Source organism: Meleagris gallopavo, chromosome 2 (assembly GCF_000146605.3).
Source record: "Meleagris gallopavo isolate NT-WF06-2002-E0010 breed Aviagen turkey brand Nicholas breeding stock chromosome 2, Turkey_5.1, whole genome shotgun sequence".
Classification (NCBI taxonomy): Eukaryota; Metazoa; Chordata; class Aves; order Galliformes; family Phasianidae; genus Meleagris; species Meleagris gallopavo.
The window spans coordinates 60,457,402-60,479,021 of NC_015012.2; the positions used below are offsets into that span (position 1 = coordinate 60,457,402).

The following is a 21,620-nucleotide window of genomic DNA, read 5'->3' on the forward strand; positions in this document are numbered from 1 at the left end:
TGTAATGAAGATGGAATAACATGAATAAGGATGGAAGCCTTACAGTAAATACACACATTCTGAATAGAGGTGAAGTGCTTCTGCAGAAAGGAACAAGTGGGCTCTGCAGCAGTTGTCTGTATGGAACCAAAGGAGGAAAGTAACATGTTGTAGACTACTAAAATAAAGTAATTTGCTACATTGGTTAATAGTTATACTGCTAAAATATCAAGTTTTGCAGGTGAGCCTCATTTCCAATAAATATGTATAGAAAAAGTTTGGCACAGTAAAAAACAGCTGTTAAGTTCACATCTGCTTGGCACAGGGAATAAGAGACAACGCTTAAGGAATAAGAGACAACACTTAAGGTACCACACTTACTTACATAACATTTATTTTATCAGAGTAGATGGTCCAAGTTAAAGTACTCATGCAGTCAAGGGGCCTGGCGGCTGTAAAGAACTTCTTCCCCAGTTTGTGCTATGTATAAGCACTTTCACTGAAGTGAAAGTAAGGCAGAACCAAGATTTAGCAAGGTACAGGCACTTTGTTCCCAGTTCAAGCAGGGAAAAAAAAGCCTAACATCAGGTCCTGGTCCCCCCCACCCCAAAAAGCCTTATGTTTATTAAACAAAATATTGTAGAAAATAGAAAAAAAAAAAGATACAGAAAGTCAGTGCTCCCTAACCATACACTACTAGTTGTCATCATCATTATATGTAAGACCAGAAGTGGAAGAAACCATAAATTGAAGCTTACTCTTAACAAGTGTTTGGTTACCTCAGGTATTTAGAGATATGCGTAGGTATACCAAGCATTTGACAGCAGTACTGTAACAGTCCAACTTGGTATTGCCAAATGTATCTAACAGCTTGTCTAACTGTAGCTAAACAATTGCTTGTAGGATAGCAAAGGTATTTCAGATTCCACACTATCTGGTTACATAAAGCAGTGATTTACAAAAAACTCATACCAAACAATATTCTAAATAAATAGTTCCTCTTCATGACAATGTACATAGTCCCCATTACATTAGTTATCCAAGAATGGCATGTCTGTGTCCATGGGTGCTGGGGCAAGTTCACATAAATAGAACAGCGTGGCCTCACTTGCTTCTGCCTCTGTTAGCGGCTCCAAGCGCACCAGCTTGCTCTGAGTGGGTTCAGGATCCAGGCTGCTCTCCAGGAGCTCATCCACCTCCAGGGGTTTGTCCACAGAGGAAGGAGTTTCAGTTGTGGAGCTCCCGCTCTCAACAGTGGAGCCTGGGTTCCCATCAAGGAATGCAAGCAGAGGAAATGCAGTATACTGTATGAGTTGTTTATCTAAGGGGAAAAAAAAAAAATTCCCAATGCATTATCAGTTACATGCCATTCTAAATGTAGAATGAGAAAAAATAAAGCAAGACCTTACAATTTATTAAAAGATTAAGACTTTTTTAAAAAGTTGTATGCTTGTTTTAAAATGATTGAAGAACTACTATATGAAGTTATTCTGATTCTCCCACAAAACATCAGTTTCATACAGTGCCATTAAGCAACCTTAAAAGCAGATATATTAAATGTTTGTCTACACCTGCGTCATGCTGATAAACAAAAGCAGTGAGAACAATACTTGCTCAACTCTTAAACTATTTCAAAAAGAAAACCACTTATTACAACTAACCTGATTTAGGCTTAGAAACTTGTGTTTCCTGTGAAGCAGCTGGACCAGCATTATTCTTGGTAGTTTCTATTCCCTTTGTCTCCATCTGGAAAAATAAAGTTAAATCTAAAAAACATGCTCTCAAAGCTTCTTTAATGCAACTGCAGTGATATTGGAACTTAGCTCACCAACTATTTTGAAAAAGTATTTGTGAAGGCGGGCTTTAAACTGAAGGACTTGGGGAACAGGTCCAGAACAACTCACAACACTGCAACTGATTGGAGAGTAAGCCAGGCCAACCAGAACAGTAACAAACATTCCTGAGCTGTCTCCCATGACATGAGGCAGAAGGCCAGCCACGTCAAGGTTGTGTACAGTTATGGGGGATCCTCTTGCATCCCTCTAGAGAAATCAGCATTCTCATCTCCCCTTTTCTTCTCTGAAGGACCCACATACCAGGCTGCACAGCACGGGGAATAAAGAGGAAGACCTGTGTGCAGGCACAGGGCTGTGATCTCATTGTGATCACAAAGTATGTGCAGGACAGCTCATGAATGCTTACGTACATTTCAGAAAAGACAGAGAAAAGACAGGCCAGCAAGGGGACATGGTGGAGTTGCTCTCGATATGAGAACTGTAGTGTATTAAAGCTCTGCCGAGGGATAAATGATGAAGGAGATGAGAGCTTATTTATGGGTAAGAACTAAAAGGCGTGCTAATATAGGTGACACCACAATAGCTGTTTACTGCAGGCCACCTGATCAGTTAGAGGAAGTTGATGAGGCTTTCTACAGAAGCTGAAAAGAGCCTCTAAGTCACAGGCACCTGTTCTCATGGTGGGATTCCAATCACCCTAGTATTTGCCGGAAAAGCAGCACTGCCAGGCACACGCAGTCCAGATTCCTGCAGAGCACTGATGATTCTAACCTAAGTGGTGGAGGAGGTGAGAAGTGCAGTGCTGGACCTTGTTCTTACAAAGGACTAGTTGGGAATGTGAAGACTGGGAGTAGCCTTGACTGCAATGACCATAAGATAGTGGAATTCAGAGCCTGTGTGGAAACAACAGTGTAATAATTAGGATTGCAATCTGGCCTTCAGGACACCTCTTAAAGGATCTACTTGGAGGCATTCTGTAGGTTAGAGCTTTGGAAGATAAGGGGACCCAAGAGAACCCGATGACATTAAAGCACCACTTCTTCCAAGCTCAAGATCACTGCAACCCCAAGATTAAGAAGTTGGGTAAAAGCAGCAGGAAACCTGCATGGATGAGCAAGGAGCTCATGAAAAAACGCAAACAGAAGATGAAAGTCTACAGAATGTGGAAAAAGGGTCTGACCACTTGGAAAGTATACAGGAACACTGTCAGTGCATGCAGGGATGCAATGTAGAAGATTAAGGCCCACCTGGAATGAAAGGAAGGTTCTAATCTAATAAGGAACGTTAAGGACAACAAGAAGAGCTTCTTTAAGTACATCAATAGCAAAAGGAAGATGAGGGAAAATGTGGGCCTGCTGTCGAATGAGGTAGATGCCCTGGTAAATGGAGGACACTGAAAACAGTTACTGAGCACCTTCTTTGCTTCAGCCTTTACTACTATGCTTGGTCCTCAGCCATCCTAGACACTGGAAGAGAAAGTCTGCAAAAAGGAAAAATTCCCCTTTGCTGAGAAGGATCTTATTCTGGATGTCATCTCCAAGCAAGTGGAAGAAAAGAATGTTATCAGGAGTAGTTAACATGGGCTCACCAAGAGGAAATCATCCTTGGCCAGTGTGGTAGTCTTTCTTAATGACATGACTGAATAGCTAACAGTGGATGTTGTGTACACTGACTTCAGCAAGGCTTCTGATACTGTCTCCCATAACATCCTCAGGGGGAAGCCTGGAAAGCACGGCAAAGATGAATAGACAATGAGATGGACTGAGAATTGGTTGTGATCAGCAGCAGTATTGTTGGGGAACCATTGCTACCGCTGTTCCCCAGAAATCAGTACCAGGTTTGGTCTTGTTTAACATCTTCATCAATGACTTAAATGAAGGGATAGAATGCATCCTCAGTAAGTTTGCTGATGATATGAAGCTGGGAGGAGTGGCTGACACACTCCTAGAACTTAGCTCACCAACTATTTTGAAAAGGCGGCTGTGCTGCCATTCAGCAAGACCAGGAAAGGCTGCAGAGTACACTTGAGTGGAGAGGAACCTTTCAAGGTTCAACTAGGGCAAGTGTGTTATACCTATGGAGGTATAACTCCACACATCAGCATAGGTTAGCAGCTTACAAGCTGGAGAGAAACTCTGTGGAAAATGACCTGGGGGTCCTGGCAGACATCAGGTTGGCTACGAGCCAGCAGCATGCTCACACAGACACTAAGTCCAACAGTATCCTAGGGTACATTAAAAGTGCAGCCTCAAGGGAAGCTCTCCTCCCACTTCACTCTGCCCTGATGAGGCCACACGTGGAGTACAGAGCTCAGTTCCAGGCTCCTCAGTTCAAGAAAGACAACTAGAAAGTCCAGCAGCAGGATACAAAGATGATCAAGAGCCTGGAGCATTTCTCTTACGAGGAAAAGCTGAGAGACCTGGGACTGCTTAGCTTGGAGGGGAGGGGATACACATATGTATAAATATCTAAAGGTTAAATGTCAAGAGGATGGAGCCAGGCTCTTTTCAGTGGTACCCAGCGACAGAACAAGGGACAACAGGCAGAAACTGGAACATAGTAAGGTCCATCTGAACATGAGAAAGAACTTCTTTACTTTGAGGGTGACAGAGCACTACAACAGGCTAACTAGAGAGACTGTAGAATCTCTTTCTCTCGAGATACTCAAAGCCCACCTGGACACTTTCTTGTGCAACCTACTCTAGAGAACCTGCTTTAACAGAGAGGGTCTCCAGCAGTCCCTTTCAGCCCCTACTATTCTGTGAAAGAGGCACTGATATCAGTAAATTGAACTAACAGCGCCTGGAAGAGAAAAATATGAAATGGAAACAGACTTACTCAAACAAGAACTAATGCTCACAAATGAATAGGACAAACTCTAGAAGCTAGTGTTTTGCTCTGCTACTTATCCTAATGTTTCCCACCAGACAGCACAGACGAAAACCTACTGAGAAACTATATGTTTGCAAATTCTAAAATTTAAGAGAATAAAAAAAGACTAGCAATATGTACAGGTGTTGGCCTAACAGTTCTAAATGACATTTGCTCCTAACTACTCCTTCCTATTTAAAGCCTAACAAGCAGGATGAATTCACCTGCAGCTCTCCTATCCTTATGAAAGTCTTGAAATTAAAAGAATAAAAAAAAGTGCAATTATACCCGTAAAGAAAAAAGTAAAGGATGAAAAAAGTTTGCATCTCTCAACTACTGAGTACATTGAGCAATGGATTTAAGACTTACTTTGGTATTAGGGATATGATCTGTGGGATTCATCTGCACGGAGCTTGTAAAAAGCTGAATAAGACAAAACATATCAAGCTTTAGGTATCTTAATGTCCTATTAAAAATACAAGAATGTCACATCTGTGTGTGTGAGAATAATCCCTGAACTATGTTTTCAGCCCCAATCACAACTAAAGTTTATTTACAGGCAGTTACCACTTTTGCAAAGAAAATGTTAGAGTTTACATTGTTTGGAATCACAAAAGCTTCGGTCACAAAGAAAATAACTATAAGCACATCTAACTTGGAGTAACATTGTTTGCTGCAGTGTTAGGAATATCAATTCATTCTTGATTTGCTCCGTGGAGAAATCTGCGCACAACAATGAGGAGCAAACCTCAAAAAAGTTTTCAAGAAACACCAAACTGGAAAGAGTCAACAACACAAGGGAGAGCAGAGCTGGTGTTAAGTGGGATCTCAGCAAGCTGAAAACAGTGAGCTAAGAGTTACTCTGTCAAGTTCAACAGACAAACGTATCAAGGACACAATAACCCCATGCACCAACCCAGGTTAGTGACCAAATGGACAGGGAATGGCTCCTCAGAGATTGGAGTCCTGCTAGACAACATCTCACATGAGCCAGCAGCATGACCGTGCTGCAGGGAGTGACCAGTTTTAGGTCTCCCAGTAGGAGAATGTTCACACTAGAGAGTCTGGAGGAATGGTTAGGGGGCATGAGACATACAATGGGCTGATGAAGCATGGCTTATTTTGTCTGTAGAGGGCAGACAAGCGTGGTTAAGTGCACTTTTCTACTGCTAATAAAGAAGTGTTACTGAGATGACAAACTCCACAGAGCTGGATATAGGACAAGATGTGAGAGTTTCATGCTGCAGCAGGAAAAATTGTGACTGACATAAGAAAATTCTTCACAGAGAGCAAAGCAGTAGAGCAGGCACCCAAGCAGACTCCCTTTGGAGAGTTCAGACTTCATGCTGACAAGACCCAGAGTAACACGATCTTTCATGCCAGCCTTTGAACAAGATGACCTGCACAGGTCCCTCCCAACCAAATCACTCTACTTGACTTGAACCTGAACAGAAATTAAGAACATACAAATACTCCTAAGAAATAACTTGAAATGTCAGAGAAACTTGTAATAAGAGAGCTTTTTTAGCACAAGCTTACGGAGAAGATGACAGATAATGTGCTAGGCTATTTCAAAGAAAGATTATTAATCTAACCAGTATCTTGAGTTCATGCAGTAACAAATACAAGCATTATTTCACTAAAAAAGCCATTACTCAATCAAAAGTTTAAATCAATGTCATCACTACAGCATGCACTGAGAGCAGTTGTGTATTACAGTTTTACCAATGCCCCAGATAAACATATACACAAATACTTATAACTTTCCTTTTTAAAATGGAAGGCAAGAAAAGAATCTCGTCCATTTTGAACAGTAACAATCCACACAATATATTACCAAAACAATACAAAAATATTGAAATAAACAGAAAATTTGGGTCATTTTCCACAGCAATCAGCTCCAGTGCAGATATGTTTTGCAGTAGAGCAGGGGATCATGGTGTGCAAGGGGAGTCCTGAATGAGAGGAGACCCCAGGACAAGGTGAGAGCCACCTGGGCTGGCCAGTTCTCATTTGGGAGTGGCTGAGGAGGCACGGGCAGAGCCAGGAGCAGCAGCATAACACCCCTAACAAGAGTGAGTCCCCTGGGAACATGAGCAACGAAGACATAGCACATCAGTTGGGATACTGCACAGCAGTTGGCAAAGAGGGCAACAGGCTGCTCACAGCACGGAGCACCACTCTATTGAAATAAACATGATGACCACTGCTGCAACAGACAGGTTGAGGCAGAAACCCTGACTCGAGAGTCACAACCATCTCGGGCTAGCACATGCCCCCAGCCAGACCTCCCAAGGAGCAACAGAGCTGCCCAGATCTTCAGTTCCAGACTCTGAAATTTCCCCAAGGGCCTGAGGGAAGAGAGGGGCGTCATGGGTGCAAGCTGTCAGGCTGCATGAGGCAATTACCAGGTAGGAACTGGAAAGAAAGTGATGCATATAGTATTATTCAGAGACATAAGCAAGTCAACAGCCCTGTCTTAAAACCTGCAAGGAGAAGAAGCTAAGCCAGCTTCCAAACTGGAGGAGACAGACCACAGAAATATGCAAAATAAGGGAAACTGGACTCTCAACTTCACTTACGGAAGGAGTTTTCACCTTGCCACCAAAGTGCCCCTAAGCAACAGATACGAGGCTCTGGGGCTGGAAAGAAGAGGGCATGAGAAAGGTTCAGACCCAGGAATGGACCAACTTAATGCAGCTGCCCACCAAGGACCCAAGTCAGAACCAATGCCACCAAAAAAAAAAAAAAAAGCCATGCTTGCAATTCAGGACTCCTTATTGCGAGGCACCCATTTGTCATGTGGATCAAACAGGTTTGATGCTGCTGGGGGCACACATTCATGACATCAAGAAGAGGCTACCAAGTCTGATAAAGCCGGAGAACTACTATCCACTCCTCATGACCCAGCTTGAGTGATATGGGGCTGCAACAAGGATATTTTGAAACATTAAAAGAGATTTTATGCCTTTGGGAGCATGTTGAAAGGATCAGGAATAAAGCTATTATCAGATGCAACTGAGCAGGTGCAGCAAGAACGTTCTGGGCAGTAAACTGCCGAGGCTGATTAGCAGAGCTTTAAGCTAAATTTGATTGGGGGAGGGGATGTTCTTTTGAGTGACAGAAGAGAGCCAGGGAACACTGTCACTTTAGGATGCAACACAAGAAAACCTCAAGATTTGTCCCAAAGGCAATTGAGAGGGCTCCTCCAAGAAGGTAACACAGCTGATAGCCCAGATGAAGTGTCTCTATACCAATGCACTTAGCATGGGAAATAAGGAGAAGAAAAAATGATGCAATTAAAAAAATGAGGACCTAATTGCTATCATGGAAACATAGTAGGACGAGTCACACAATGCTGCGCTATGACTGAGGGCTATAAGCTTTTTAGAAGAGACTAGCAGGGCAGGAGGATTGGAGGAGTTGCCCTCTCTGTTTAGAAGTTAATAGATCATGAAGAACTACCTCTAAAAAACAGTCATGACGAGATCAAGAGCTTGTGAGTAAAAATGAGGGACAGGAACAATAATGGACATGCGGCTGCTAAGGTCCACCACATACTGCCTGTTCAAGGGGAGCCTGCCGATGAGGCCTTCTTGCTCCATCTTCAAGAAATATCATGCTCACAGGCTCTCATCCTGATAGGGGATTTTAACTACTTAGATATCTGCTGGGAAAGCAGCACAGCAGGCTGCAAGCAATCCAGGAGACTCCTGGAGCACACTGAGGACAAATTCAGACAAACTGACCAGAGTTGAAGCATCACTTGACACGGTGCTCAGTAATTCAGATGAGCCTATTAAAGAGGTTAAGATCAGAGGCAGTCTGGGCTGTAGTGACTATGTCCTGGTTGAGCTCATGATCTCAAGAAACATAGGCCTGGCAAAGAACATAGTCAAGACCTTTAATTTCCAAAGAGCAAAACTCCTGCTGTTTAAGTAATTAGTGCATGAGATCCCGTAGGAAGCTATCCTTTAGAGACAAAGAAGCAGAGCAGAGCAGCCAGTTCTTTAAGGATACCTTTTTGAGTATACAATTGCTCTCCATCCCAAGCATAAGAAATTAAGCAGAGGTGGCAGAAAACCAGCATGGCTGAAAATCTGTTGGTTAAACTAATAAAGAAATGCACATGTGGAAGCAGGGACATGGGGTCCAGGAAGAATACAGGCTAAGGAGAGTGTAGTGTCTGATAAATGAGAAGGGAGAATTGACTACAACAGACATGGAAAAGACTCAGTAAGTCCTTTGCCATTTTGTGTCCCTGAATCTCTGGACAGAAGATGGAGGGAGCAAAATTCCTCCAACTGTAAGCAAGGAGCAAGTCAGAGACCATCTGATGAAAGTGAATTGTTCAAGCGTATGGGGCTGGATGACATGCATGCCAGGGTCCTGCACTAGAAAAAGGAAAATATCACATTTTTAAGAAAAGGAGAAAAGATCTGGGCAACTACAAGCTGCTGAGCCTCTTGTCTGTGCCTAAGAAGATTGTGGACAAGAATGTCCTGGAGACTTTGTTAAGGTGCATGAGACAAGAAGGAGATCCAAAACAGCCAGCATGTCTTCCCAAGGGCAGATCTGACCAATCTGGTGGCCTTCTGTGATGGTGTGATGGCATCAGACAGAGGCAGAGCAATTGATGTCACCTATCTAGACTTCTGCAAGGTCCACACCACATCCCTACCTCAAAATTGAAGAGAATGATTTGAAGGCTGGATAAGGAATGGAATGGCTGCAGCCATAGGGTTGTGGTTCAGGTAGAAGCCAGCCACAAAGAGCAGCTGGGACCAGTGCTCTTCAACATCTTTATCAATGACCTAGGCAATGGGATAGAGTTCGCCTTCAGCTAGTTTGCTCACAGCAGGGCTGCGTGGTGCAGCTGATAAAACAGAAGGAAGTGATACTATCTAAAGAGCCTTGGACAAGCTTGAGAAATAGGCCTCCAAGAACTTAGAAGAGATTCAACAAGGCCAAGTGTAAGGTGTTGCACCTGGGTCAGGGCAACTCCAGATGCATACAGACTGGAAAAAGAAATCTTTCAGAGCAGCCCTGCCAAGAAGGACTTGGGAGTTCTGTTCTGGTGGATGAAAAGCTTGACAGGAGCCAGTGTGTGCTTGCAACCTGGAAGAACATGGAACTGGTGGTAAAGGTCCAGAAGGTCACAGAGATGATCTGAGGGGTGGAACATCTCTCCTACAAAGGTGGAGAGAGTTGGACTTGTTCAATCTGGAAAACAGAAAGCTCTGGGAAGGCCTCATTGTAGCTTTTTAATACTTCAGAAGAGCTCTATAATAAACAGAAGGGAGACTAATTTTTTTTTACATGGCCTGATAGAGTCAGGACAAGGGGAGAAGGTTTATATCTAGAAAATGGGAAATTTCGATTAGATATTAGGAAAGTTTTTACTCAGGGAGTCATGAGGCACTAGAACTGCAGGCATTCAAGGTCAGGTTGGACAGGGCCCTGGACAGCCTGATCCAGTGGATGGCAACCTTGTCCATAGCTGGTGTGGTTGGATCTAGATGATCTTTAAAAATCCTTCTAACCCAAGCCGTTTTATGAGTCTATGAAAATTACATCAAATAGCAGATCTGGATCTATGCTGAATTGTCGTCCTGATAACATGGCCTGGAAGTCCTCTAAACTGCAGTCGATACTGTCAAGATAATCCAGAAGTTCAACTCTGGAAGACAAAAACAATACTGTAATATTGCATCTATTAAAAGAAGGAAGAAAAAAGAAATCACAGTTAAGTTTCACACAGATACAGTATATCACCTAGAATTATGACGACTGCTTTTCATTAAAAATAAACTCCTGGGAAAGACTTAAACCTTACTCTGTAGAGCAGAAGCCAAGTAAGGGAGACTGGTACTCCAAAAGAGAAATCACATTAATGTTAGACTACAACTATCATGAGCAGAAATACAACTGCATCTCACTTGTTCTAACAGAATCCAATCCGCCTGCAGGAACCCTGCAGGTAAATCCTGACATCAATGCCAGTTTAAATGGTGTTATCTACAACATTTCACTGTTAAGTTACATTACCAGAATAAAGCTAATAAGTTCTCAACTACGAGTTACTATTCGGTTCTTTTGACTTCAAACAATAATTTCTGATACTTAAAAAACAGGCTACTTACTTTCCAAGGAGATTTATATTCTGTGAAATTACTCCATTTTCACTGAGTATGGAATCCATCATTGAGACTGGGTCTTCTGCAGTTAAAGTTGACTGGTTATTCAGCTGTACAGCACTTGACATGAGCGGACTTGTGCTGTCACTGACAGGGCTGAGGGGATCATTAGCTGAGACAGCAACCGATTCTGTGCTTTTATCCCCTTGAATTACAGGGGCATATTCTTCCTCATTATCATCTTCCACAATTACAATATCAGGAGAACGACTGCAGCTGTAAAACAAGACAAATTATGAATATTTCATACACTCTTAAATTTGTAAGGCTTAGTTACTTTCCATTTCAGCCAAGCTAAAATATGGAAATTAATTTTTCTTCCACATTTTAACAGGAAATACAGCCAGATATTCTAAACATACCTATTTTCCACTGGTATGGCACAGTAACACTCAGTACAGCTAATGCAGCTCAGCCAGTAAATACTGTTGTGCTAGATCATAACAACTATTCTGAGCATATAGGAATTCTGATGTTTTTGCATTATAACAAGTACAAGCCTGCACATAAATGTGAACTATGCATGAAGTAGGACAAAGCACATAAGAGCATCAAACAAGACAGACCACATGTAGTTTGCATCTTTTTGGTGGAACACAATTTAACTCTGGATTAGCCATAACATGAATGATCTCAGTCAATACCATTACAGTTAATTAAGCTTCTTACAATGAAAGCAATGTAAAAAAACAAAAAAAAAAACAGTTTTCATTTGCTATCTCCATATTTTCACAGTTTTCTTAACCCTGAAGTAGTTGTGTTACCGAAACCTAATCTCAATTAAACTTTTCTATCAGAGAATGCATTCCCAGACATCAGTTCAACAAACACAACAGTGTTAATTCAAGTATAAGATAGTAATCTCTAAATTTTATTCCTTGTGGCATAACACAGGTTCTATCAGTACCACACAACCAAGGAACAGAGTTGCATCTTAATCTCTGAACCAAATTAGAAGTTCTCATAGGCAAAAGATGAACTACTTTTATAGTACAAAAAGATAAAATGCAATCACAAAACACTTGGGACTACAAAAGAAACAAACAAAAAAAAAAACAAAGTTCTTGAAATTGAATAGCCATCTGTCTTCACAACCAAAAAATAAGTAGACATAACTGATTCTGTCTTAGGACAAATAGCACATTTAACAAGAGTGTAATAATACAGATTACTTTTCACTAGTTTCTATCAACATATTAAAACCTCCTACAGCCAATCAACTACATGGAACAAATCCAGAGGAGATCTAGTGTGAATTCAGAAATCACGCTTTTATACATGCAAGAGTACTCCAGACACCTGAATTACTGCATACTATTCAATATTGGAAACCACTTTCTACGTAGACTTCTAAAGACTTCTTACTTAGAAGAATCTGAAGTGGTATCTTCATTTGTCTCTGGTGTAATGGGAGCATTTTCTTCATCAACCATGGTATTTTCCTCATCAGCCACATCCTCAGTAACATCATAAATAATGATGTCATCTGAAATTTGTTCTCTTTGTTTTAAGCCCTCAGTTCTGTTGAGAGGTACCTGAGAATAATTTTTAAGAACGAGGGGACAGAAGGACAATTAGCTTCAGTATTCTGACAGTTATCACTGTATCTTTCAATATCACAATTCTAAAGAGGTATAAGGTTTTCCTATGCCTTGGAAACTACAATGAGTTTGTATAGATCTATGTTTGATAGAAATAGAAATATATACACGTATATAAATAATATATGTATAAATGAGCAAGCTGGAAAAGAGCAGTTACAAAAATAGTTTGGCAAGTAATAAAAGTATTCAAATAAATTACTACCAATGTCAGACAACAAAAGCAACAAAAAGCTACAAAGGCAAGACTATAAATGAACTAAAAATACTAAAAAAATTGTTATTAGTCACGATCTGCCATTTATACTTCATTATAAAGCTATTAATTCTAGTCCCAAGCTAATAACTCTAATAATTTCCCCAGGCAGAATTATTTGGACAGCAGAATATATCTTTCAATGGTGGGACATTCAAGCAGCACAAGAACTTAACACGATTCTGCAGGGCTAGGTGCTGCTTTGCAGGCGGATTCCTGTTCATGTACTGTGACTCCTAACTCAAGGAGACAACAACATAACATAAGAGTCCTTAAAAGCACTACTATTAAAAGCAACTGCTATCAGTATTTTCCCATGATGCTACACATAGTTAAGTGGCTTCTATGTGATTCTATTGATAAGTGAATGGCAATTATCAAAACACTTGCTTCTGAAGGAAATGCAGTAAACCACTTCTAAAAGTTGAAAGCTCTTCAACATTTTTATCCTCAGTAAGAAAGACACGATCTGTCTGGCTCTCCTCACTACTTCCTCCACCATAACAAATGGTATGCATAAAGTAAAACTTACATGATGATTATTGTCTGCTGGTTCTTTCACAATTTGCTGAAATACATTCGACTTTGTAGGTCCATTAGTGTTCAGAAGTAGAGGCCTAAATCACAGAAAAGGAAGTCAGTCATCTAGGAACTAATTCTTATGTTTTATTTAAGAAAAAAAAAAAGAAGTCAGCATATTGAGTGGATAGCAACTTTTCAAGACCATACTTACCTCTTGCGTTTTAAGCTCACTAGTTGGTTGTTCTGCACCAGGGTAACAATAAATTGTACAATCTATGAAGAAAAGAATATTATAGTTAGTTACGTTGCTCTACAATTGTTTCTCTCAAAGCACCAAGATATCTTTTTCACATAGCAAGCACTAAGAATAAATTTGTACACTTCATTTGGTATAGAGAAAAAAAGTCAGTAAATTCAACTATTAGAAAAATTCCTATAAGCAACATAAGGATGTTGACCATACATGTAACCTGTATCTATCAATACTGTGGCCTAGTGAAGAGTTTTCTTGATAAATTCAGAAAAAAGGATCCATACAGTTAACAGTATTCATCAGTTGCCCTTCCCCTTGAAATCTCAGTATCTCTTCCTGCATGTTTTAATATTAAGAATTAAATGCATACGTCTGGCCTGAACAATATGGAAAAAAGACACAGTAATTATCTGCAGCTTATAGTATTACTATAATGTAAATATATGTAAAAAAAAGAATCTGCAAACTCTTTGAATTTACAACAGTTCTGGTAGATCACAGATTTAAGCATCAAGCTAAGCTAATATATTATCAGTGGCTTCCATTCAATAATCTATTGTTTTGATATCATTAGAAATACAAAGTTCGTTTCAAGTGAAAAGAACTTCCAAAATAGACAGAAAAGGAAAAATGGTAATGACAAAAAAAATATACACCTCTACATACACATGTATGTATTTACAAAATAAGGGATGCACAAAGAAATTACCCACCAACCAACATCAAGCCAGTTTCTCCTGACCAGCAGCTGTTCCTCCCAGCCAACTGCCCCAGTTTCATAGTTGTGCATGACACCATATGGTACAGGATATCTCTTTGGCCAGTCTGGGTCAGCTCTCCTGGTTCTGTCCCCCCACAGTTCCTTGTACATCCCCAGCCCCCCTTGCTGGCAGGACACTAGGAGAAGCTGAAATGTCCTTGACGCTGTACAGCACTGCTCAGCAACAACTAAAGCACTGGTCTGTTATCAGCTTGTTTTTCTCCTCAAGCCAAAATATAGCATCACAGACACTACAAAGAAAATCAGCTCTATTCCAACTGACACCAGGACAGTAAGACAGAGTATTCCTACTTCAGAAACACCCACTGATTGTGTTTGAATGAAGCCCTACCTTCCGAATAACTTGCTGTTGTTTCAGATGTTTTGCTCTCAGTTCTGCCACTTCCCTCCAAAGAGATTCATTCTCCCTGTTTCAAAAGGATAATTTAGAAATCAAACTGAATTTTGAAGTATTTATATTATTAATTTTTGTTAAAGAGTAGTTAATTTTATTAAAGCTTTCTGAAATGTTTTATTGATTGTACCAAAAAAAGTCATTTAGTAATCCTTGCAAATAATTATAAAATGGAGAACCAAACACAACAAATACCCTGGGGAGAACTTCCAAACTCCATAAAACACCTTTTTTCCTAAGTGAGGCATTACACATTACATATTACTACTAATTCAGCATTTTGGAATTAGGTGTTTTGCGTCCTTTCAAACAACAAAGTTACCTTCTTCTCATCCTAGGAGAGCTTCTCAGAAAGTAATGCCTCCTATTTTATTACACTGACCCACAACATCAGAGGTGGATGTTGGTGGTATGGCAGCAAATGCTGAATCGTCCCACCAATATTCTGTTTCATTTTGTTGCTGTGCAACAGGTGGCACCAGAAGGGCAGTCTGACAAAACGGCATCTGATATGAAAGTGCATATGAAGCAATGCTGTGTCACTGAATTCTTCCATGTGGAAAAAAACTGCACCCACTGACATTCACTGACACTTGCTGAATGTTTATATGGAGACCAAACAGTGGATGTGAGCACAGTGAGGTGGTGGGTGGTGCATTTTAGTGGTGGTGACAGTAAAAAGACACGCTGTGTTCTGGATGGCCATGCACAGCTCTGGGTAATGAACAGCATCTCCATCCATCAGCTCATCCATGCCAATCAGCAGACTACAACCAAGGAGCTGAGTATGGAACTGAGTATGAGCGTCATTGCAGTGGAAACAATGGTGGCAACACTGGAATATCTCAAAGCTTGTGCCAGGTGGATCCCATGAATGCTTACAAAAGAACAGAAAATACTATATGAAAGTTTGTCAGGACCTACTGTACCAATGAGTCTGAAAGTGACAATTTCTAGATCACATCATTACTAGTGATGAGTAGCGTCACTATTATGAGCTGAAGTCAAAATGGCTGTCCATGAAGTGACAACATGTGAGTGTACTATCAAAGAAAAAGCTCAAGACACAGCTCTCAGCTAGTAATTGATGTGCACTCTTTTCTGGGATAGAAAAAGTATGATCCTTTTGGATTTCCTGAACCATCAATTCTGACTGATGCATCAAGACATTGATAAAGATGAAGGATCAAACTTCCAGAGTCGGGTCAGGGAAGGCAAACTCCTGTAAAATGATAACTCCAGGCTCCATAGCAGCCTGAAGACTGAGAAGCACAATGCCAACCTTGGCTGCATTGTCCTACTGTACCCACTGCGTAGTCTGGATCTGGTGCCTTGTGACTTCCATCTGTTCAGGCTGATGAAAGATGGACTGTGTGGGCAACATCTTACTAGCAATTAAAGCAAAATAGCAGCTGTCAAACAGTGGGTCACTTCTGCTGGTATAGACTGTATGAGCACAGCATGCAGGTACTTGTTTTTCCACTGGTGAAAACGTATAGCTAATGGTGGTGACTAGGTTGAAAATAGTGTTCTGTAGCAAATACTGCATTCATCATTTATATTACACCTATTTGCCCTCCCTCACACATTTCTTGCTAGAGGGAAGCGATCTATCAGAAACTGCACATTCATCTTGAACAGATCTTTGTAAGCTCAAGTCTTACACACAGCTATAGGATGCCTTTAATTAATTCCAGTAAAGGAGTACATTAGGTGATGAGCACAGCAGAGAGAGCAGTTTTCCTGAAACACTGTCATTTTACAAACCTCGGCTGTTTACAAGCCTTGGCAGTACTCACAAGAGTCCAGAACTGAGACAGCATAAAAACTGATACAAAGTGACCCTTGCTATCAAACCCATGAACCTTGTGGTTTCTGACAGAATAAAGCACATTCATCAGATAATGAATATCAAAAGCTTCAGTACATAAGGAAAGACAACATAGCAGCCTTCCCTCTTTCATAGTTTAATTTTCAAGATGTAAGCCAAAAAATGATGAAAATCTATCCACCAGTGTTTCATGTTTTTAGGGAACTTTAAGCTCAGTTTTCATAAACAGTTGTTGATATGCAGTAAGCTGCAGCTTAGTAGCAGTTTGAGGATTAAAATGTCCAACAGTTTAAATACAGAGTTCCATCACAAATTCAACAACAGCAGCCAGGGATTCTGAACTTTCTCAATCTTCCTACTAGCTTTAGAAACACACTTCCCAAGACTGGCTCTTCTGATTTAGATCCAGTTTTACTTAAATTATTTAATTCTCACTGAACAACTTAGATGTCAAAGACATTGTATCATTTCATCTTCACAAACTGTCCAGACATTAGAAACCAAATGTCATTTCAGCCAGTCAGACCTGCTCTGAGCTTGGTTTGAACCTGATGGCCTCCTGAGGCTTCTTCCAACCCAAATTATATGACCCAATAGCGTGAATAGAAACCTTTTCACTCAAGACTGTCCAGTTTCTAATAAAAACCATTCCTAGTCAAAATAAGTCTGCCCTTCAAACTTCAGTAATTAGAACTGAAGATGACAAGTGAACGAAACCATTTATTTCTCAAAACTTCAACTTACTAGTCATCTCTGCCACAGAGGCAAGCAATAATTTTCTCAATATGAAGTCCTGGAGATAGTTACCACTGAGGTGCAAGAGTTTATCTCTATAAATCCTGTCTTCATCTACATACTCTATCTACACACAAATATTTCTGACTCACACTGCTCATATTGTTAACAACAAAACATAATTACTAAACAGGAAATAATAATATTCTAAAAATACTCAATTTATACTTGGATTTTAGACTGTACATATCTGTGGTTGTAACTAATGAATTTTCAAGTTACAATTCCAAACAAATTTTCAGAAGGATTAACTGTCCTGTAATTTCAGCACTGAGGGAATGAAGACAGCAAGAGGAAAATAAAGTAATGAGTAAGAACAGTAATTGTAGTATGAAAGTATCATAAGTAATTTGCAAGAACCAAACTACCTCAGACTAAACACAGCAACTAAGCTTATTTGGCATATGGTAAGAACTTAGTTGAATATTCCACCTCAGCAGCATTAAGGAATTAATATTAAAGACAGTTCTTCAAACACCAATTTTGCCTATTACTTTTAGTCATACTTAAATATTCAATTTTAATACAAATCTTTTGCTGAAATTTATCTTCCTACAACAATAGTTCAAGTTGAACACTAAAAAAAAAAATCAAAATTAGGTCTTACATTTACGTTGTATTTGTTCTCCAATATCTATTACTAGAATTACTCCATTTTAGGGATCAGCTGTTGACAGAGCATTTACCTTTTCAGGGCAGACAATCGAGATTCAATAGTCTCTTGTTTAATCTCCACTTTCTGAGCACTACTTATTATTTTGGAGAGATCCTCCTGGCTTATCTTGTTTTCTTCAGGTCTCGAAGAAGAAACCTTTAAGAGATGAGAATTCAGAAACAACGCTTCCCTTTACTCACTGTTAATTACTATTTTCTTTTGAAGATCAAGTATAACTTCTCTAGTGCTAATAACTGAATTAAAAATCAGTAATAAACCATGCATCAAATACATAAATACAGAAACGAAGAGACTTCTTACAACAGATGCCATATCACCCATACGTATTATAAGCATTTGTTTATGTTCAGATTCTCCAGGCATGGTACTCAGCACTCTACATCTAAACTGCTTCAAATTAACCCAAGGCTAACAAGCATATCTCTCTCACCATAGTTATTGTATTTCTGCTTGATATCTACTCTTATTTGCCTGATTCTCAGTAACAGCAGAGCAAGTTTCAGAAATGTAATAGCAGCATAACAAACATGTTTATGTATTTGCTTCCAGCTCTCCTGAGTGGGAAGCTTACTTCTTGCAGTAACTATGTTCTGAAACAAGCTACATAAAAAATAGTTACATTAGGGATGGTAAAGTTAAAGCATGTTCTGCCCTCTTAACATGCATCTGTTGAACCTTCTATTTGCATAACTCATTTTCGCTGCCTGTTAAACTCACTATGAGAGAGAAATAATTAGCTATAGCAGCCTAGTCAAAGCCCCCAAAATAACTTTAGATAAATCAGAACGTACATGAGAGCACCAAAATCCACTTGGACTTACAATCCCACAATTAAAACTTGCCATGAACTCTGCTGTTCATTTAAAATTACTATAGTTGGTTTATATACTGAGTTTTCACTAACCTTCCTTTTAATGTGTTCCAACAAGTCCTCTCGACCCTGTTTAAAATATGGGTGTTGAAACTCAACTAAACCATCTCGCTCCAGTTTGACAATCCCAGAATCAACATGGACAACTTTACGGAAGCCATACTTTAAAAAAAAAAAAAAGAAAAAGAAAACTCATATCTGAAAATTCACACTAAGGAATTCAAATTATGTTGTTCCAACTGTCCTTTTATCAGTTTTGAGGATGAGACAGTACTCTAAATGCGACAACACAGAACTGTTCAAAGAAAATAACACAACTAAACGCATCCAGAATCTTTAATTGTGACAGAAACAAACAAAATATGAGAACTTACACATGTTTAGCTGTCTTACAAAGCTTGCCATGTTGTTGTGCTTGAAGTACTTAGGCAGAATCTCTTTTGCAAATCTCTGTTCATCCAACACCAAGAAACTCTGGCCATTCTAAAATGAGAGACATAAAGCTACTTAAGACTACTGTAGAACACACTCCGGTCTTGCAGAATTAATCACCGCATAGGAATGTTTCCTTTGTGCATGCAGTACGTAACTGATCTGCTTGCCTGCAGTTTTCCACAACAAAAGCGTATAACTGCAGTTGCAGAGCAACAGAGAACTACCAATTTGCATTGCCATCCATATCTAAAGGAGAACATTTCCATTGCTTCTCTCCACGCTTCCTCAAGAAATTAATTAATGACAAGTTTACCAACAAGCACCAGTTTCTCTGCAGCACAATACCATAAATTTTGTATTATGAACTTTAAAATCTTGAGAGGAAATACAAATACAGCAGAGACTGTGAAAGGTCAAAAACAAAACAGGACAAAAAAAAACCCAACAAATCACAGCTGAAATCCCTTTTGCTACCCAGCATAAAAGTATGACTCGTTTGTTAAGTTCATAGACAAGATAGAGCTGTCAAAAAGCTGAGCCTGTCCACATGATTTCAAAATGACCAAAAAGCACTCAAGAAACAATTCCCTCCTCCTGCATGCCAATTCTGAAGGGATCAATCTTTTACCCAATAAACTGATCCTCAAATTACATCCACAGACCGAGACAAATAGAAGCCTCCGTTCTTTGTTCTTCCACAATCTTGCTCCATTAACTAAAGGACAAGTAATTGGCAGAATTAGAATTAGAGTCTTCAAATTGGCAGAGGTTTTATCTGTAATCTATTCACAATATTCTTACTTCACCTATAATCTTTTACAAATGCCAGTACTTATGCTCCACCTTTTTAGGAGCCCTTCAGTTCAAGAAGCTCCACTTGTTTCCTACCCCCGGCAGCTGCTTGCTCCCCAATAAAGAAGCTTCAAGAACCAACTATGAGACCATGTGAAGATTGCTGATGTGAGAACTCATTTCTGACAAACGAAAAACCTCTTAACTTCCCAGTAATACACGCCTGTCTCCTGCTGAGAAATAGGTAGCATAAAGAAAATGGGAAGTAAAAGAAAGGGTAAGAACAGATCATTTTAAGATAACCTGACTCACCAGCTGAAGGTTTGAAGTGGTGCTACAGCAATCTGCAATGCCAGCAGACAGCTTCTGTGCAGCACCTAACTTCATTATCACCTTGAAAAGTTTCAAACCTATTGCAGAAAATTAGAGAGATACTTCCACTGTTCCTCGGTGCCCCGCCAGTCACTTACATCAATGCTGTAAACAGATGCTAAAGCCCAGCTTTAACCCAGTGAAGCATTACTGTGTACCTGAAGTGCTGTTTTTACTGACAGCAGCAGACAACAATCTTCATGTACTTCATTTGTTACTCCAACTGCCTGTGCCTGCACTAAGATGTATATGCGGGAAGACAAGATTTGGCTGGTTTTGCTTCAGTGTTCATCCTTACAGTGTAAAAATACGGATTTGTACAGAAAACAATGAAATGTCACAATAACAGGACTCTTTCTTCACTGTTACACTTGAGGCAGCATATTTTTCAAATATGCCATACGAAGGGCTCCCAATACCTTCATCCATACAGAAACTGCCAAAGGTTGATTATATGAACTACAATCAGTATATCTTGCTTCCACAAACTGCTTTGCAGAATCTCAAACTCAGCCTTTATTTTTAAATGAGGAAATAACATAAAGGTACCAAACAATGGTCCCTGGCATATTTACTTGAGGTAAACACAATTAATTTGGGAAGCATCCATGAAGCATGAGGTGGCAAAAAACAGGCTGTTTTTAAGCTAGACAACACATTGCCCTCAGCACCTTTTTTTCAGAGGAGGAAAAAAAAATAAAAACAGAAGGAAAACTGCTGGAATGTAGACAGCACACAACCATACAATGGCTCAGGTTGGAGAGGACCTTAAAGACCATCTAGTTCCAACCCCCTGCTGGCAGGGTTGGCACTCACTAGATTAGGCTGCTCAGGGTCCAGTCCTGTCTGGCTTTCAACACCTTCAGGGATAGGGCATCCACAACAAAGCTGAAGCTACTGGTAAACCCAACTGTCAGTAAAACATTTTGCAGGGTATTGAGCCCCCGCGTGAACTAAACTCAGCTGAAAACTGTTATCTCAACACTTGAAGACACCTGCACGATGCGAGAATGGGATTTTTTTTTTTTTTTAAGAATAAGTTACTGATAAAGCAGACACGTATCAGAATAGTAACTACAGGTTTAACTACAGGTTCCACGACATCAGGCGACCGAAAGCAGCAGCAGCCCAATCCCCAACCCGCGCCCAAACCCGCCGGGCACTCAGGGACTTTCCTCAGAGGTGATGCCCGCCCGGC

The 21,620-nt window shown here is 40.1% G+C and overlaps 1 protein-coding gene across 2 annotated transcripts; it reads right to left on the reverse strand.

The window, feature by feature from the left end:
- Nucleotides 1-352: 352 nt before the first annotated feature.
- Nucleotides 353-21,545, reverse strand: HSF2 (heat shock transcription factor 2). Of its 2 annotated transcripts, XM_019613017.2 has the most exons (13): nt 20,363-21,545; nt 19,200-19,306; nt 18,857-18,986; nt 17,963-18,087; nt 14,588-14,663; nt 13,434-13,495; nt 13,233-13,317; nt 12,209-12,378; nt 10,790-11,059; nt 10,221-10,326; nt 5,016-5,069; nt 1,641-1,725; nt 353-1,300 (listed from the first exon to the last, which is right to left on the reverse strand). In XM_019613017.2, exons 1-13 carry the CDS (start codon nt 20,435-20,437, stop codon nt 1,011-1,013), a joined length of 1,635 nt encoding a protein of 544 aa, XP_019468562.1. In that variant the 5' UTR covers nt 20,438-21,545; the 3' UTR covers nt 353-1,010. The 2 variants fall into 2 exon arrangements, with proteins under 2 accessions (XP_019468562.1, XP_010705729.2); XM_010707427.3 differs by lacking the exon at nt 5,016-5,069 and having other exon boundaries at nt 20,363-21,542.
- Between the last annotated feature and the right edge of the window lie 75 nt (nt 21,546-21,620).

Coding starts and splice junctions, on each gene's coding strand:
- HSF2 (XM_019613017.2), bottom strand. CDS start 20,437: ATGAAGTTAGGTGCTGCACAGAAGCTGTCTGCTGGCATTGCAGATTGC. Junction 19,307..20,362: donor CCACTTCAAACCTTCAGCTG/GTGAGTCAGGTT, acceptor CTCTCATTTTAG/AATGGCCAGAGTTTCTTGGT. Junction 13,318..13,433: donor GTGAGCTTAAAACGCAAGAG/GTAAGTATGGTC, acceptor TCTGTGATTTAG/GCCTCTACTTCTGAACACTA.